The 2,289-nt window shown below is 48.7% G+C and overlaps 1 protein-coding gene across 2 annotated transcripts; it reads left to right on the top strand.

Annotated features, from left to right (window-relative positions):
• The first annotated feature begins 329 nt into the window (after positions 1–329).
• LOC101766303 lies at positions 330–1,862 on the top strand. 2 transcript variants are annotated; one of them, XM_022828152.1, is made up of 3 exons: positions 330–479; positions 617–695; positions 817–1,261. In XM_022828152.1, exons 1-3 carry the CDS (start codon positions 471–473, stop codon positions 1,194–1,196), a joined length of 468 nt encoding a protein of 155 aa, XP_022683887.1. In that variant the 5' UTR covers positions 330–470; the 3' UTR covers positions 1,197–1,261. The 2 variants fall into 2 exon arrangements, with proteins under 2 accessions (XP_022683887.1, XP_004975910.1); XM_004975853.2 differs by lacking the exon at positions 817–1,261 and adding an exon at positions 1,268–1,862 and having other exon boundaries at positions 333–479.
• Positions 1,863–2,289: the final 427 nt, after the last annotated feature.

Here is a 2,289-nt window from a genome sequence, read left to right as displayed (position 1 = left end):
GTCTCCAGTGGACGGCCGCATTGTCCCGGCTCCAACACATCTCCATCGTCCAGTGCCTGGTCCCCGTTTTTTCTATGGCTAATCAGTAATCACTCGCTCGGGGTCGCTACCTAGCTTGACGCAGCAGACGTTCAACTGCGCACGATCGAGCTTATTATCAGCTTCCACACGCTACGTACGTAGGTTCTCGGCAATCTCCCTGGCCGGATTCCTAGAAAGATAAGAACAAGACCTCTGTCCCCGGGCCCCGGCCCGTCCGTCGCTGTAGCCTTCCGCGGGGTCCTCTCCACCCTCTTGCCCCCGCGCGCGCGTGTATATTTATACACCAGCCATGAGCGCGGCTGCTAGCTCCTTCACAAGCTACTCGATCAGCTTAGCAGGGGCAACTGGGAACACCCAGTCAGAATTATAAGCCTGACAGGGCAGGCTCACTTGTTTCCTCGGCGGAAGCGTACGTGGATCTATCAACGATGTCAAAGGTAGTGAAGCGTGGATCTATTTTCATTTCTGCTCCTGCCGTTTTGTTCTTAATTGGTCTCGCAATGCTTGCTTGAGCATTCTGCGCGCGAACTGATGATGGGCTGGGCTCTTCTTTTTTTTTTATTTGTTGTTGCAGCAAAAGATTGTGATCAAGGCGACCATGTCCAACGCCAAGAGCCGTGCCCAGGCCATGGTGCTGGCCTCCAAAGCAAACGGTACATATGCTCCATACATTACCTCTGTTCTCAAATACATGTCCTTTAGGATAAGCAGATGAACTAACCAGCTTGTCCTAAACGGTCCATTTGTGCATGAATGATTTTTTTTTGAACGAAGGGGTACGAGAAAGTGCCTATTTCATTGATAGAGCAGGAATAAACAAAAAACTGAGAAGGAAAAGGAAAAAAAGGGGAGCCTTAAGGGACTACTCGCGTGTTAGAAGTAACGCTAAATCTTTGGCCCCCGCCAAGAGCCAAGCTGAGGCCTCATCCTTAATTTTCGCCATCAGAGTCGTTGGTGAGGTCTCGTGCCTGTTGAAAATACGTGCATTCCGTTCTTTCCAAACTTCCCACATGATTAAAAGAGGGAGGCTTCTTAGGGCCTTACGTGATGAGTTCGGTGTTGTGGTGATAAAAGTCCACCACTCCAGAGCGTTGGATGAAGGTCGCCATGCATTAGGCCGTAGATTAGGCTGCGCCAGCCATGTCGCCGTTTGATCCCAGATTCTCCTTGTGTGTTGGTGTTGAATGAATTTTTGCAACTGCAACGTGCGTCTATATATATGCAGGGGTGGGATCGGTAGGGATCACCGGCGACCTCAAGGACCAGCTGGAGGTGGTCGGCGTGGGCATCGACATCGCCTGCCTGGTCAGGTGCCTGCGCAAGAAGCTCCGCTACGCCGAGATCGTCAAGGTGGAGGAGGTGAAGGACAAGCCCGAGGAGGAGAAGAAGAAGCCCGACCCCGCCTGCACCTGCACGGGGCCGTGCCGGTGCGCTGCCGCCGGTTACTACCACGCGCCGCTGCCGCTGTATCTCTGCGAGCAGGACCCGCCGCCAGGCAGCTGCCTCATCTTGTGAACCTAGCAGCAGTAAGATGGGCTCCGTCATGCATGCATCTGTGTGATTTGGGTTCTATAAGAACCTTTTGAGGCAACAGCTTCTTCGTGTGTGCAGTGTGCTGTGTGCATGTGCGCAATCGTGGTTCTGGTTTGCTTTTGCTACCGCCAACCATCGGTAGTGTCATTAGATCACACCACTACAAGGTATTAATATCATATAAACCCCAATATGTGTGTATGTTATACGTGTAAATATATGTATATGTGTTATCTGTACGAGTATGACTTAGTTGCATTGGTTTATGCATCCCATTGTGAACCTTATGCTGAGGTCGTATTTTTTTCCTATTACTATCAAAGAAAAGACATGAGTACTAATTAACGCCGTATGTGAAAACGTATAAAACTCACAATATGCCAACAGGTACCTAGTGTTTTTATGCTAACATATATGATATATCATAAAAAAAATGTCGACTGGCGGAAAATACTGTTCTACGACATTGCACTAAGAAGAAATATTAGCTAAGCCGACCGAGAAAATCCATGAACCCCGACTTCACCCTATAGGATCACATTGTAACCTAACCTGACCACAACCAATTGGGTTGATGATTAATGCAAGGATTTGAACTCTGATTGGTTTTGATCTCCCTTAACTAGGGAGCTTACCACTAAGTGTTGGCATATGATGTATCATGATACACCTATGGATTTTAATTTCCGTGGATCTCCACTGGTATTTCAAAAA

The sequence above is a fragment of the Setaria italica genome, chromosome VII, assembly GCF_000263155.2.
Source record: "Setaria italica strain Yugu1 chromosome VII, Setaria_italica_v2.0, whole genome shotgun sequence".
NCBI lineage: Eukaryota > Viridiplantae > Streptophyta > Magnoliopsida > Poales > Poaceae > Setaria > Setaria italica.
This window is presented reverse-complemented; position numbering and strand designations above follow the sequence as displayed.

Bases quoted from the DNA above. Each gene is read 5' to 3' on its own strand.
- LOC101766303 (XM_022828152.1), top strand. The intron at 696-816 runs GTACATATGCTC...TTTTGAACGAAG, and splicing joins GCTGGCCTCCAAAGCAAACG to GGGTACGAGAAAGTGCCTAT.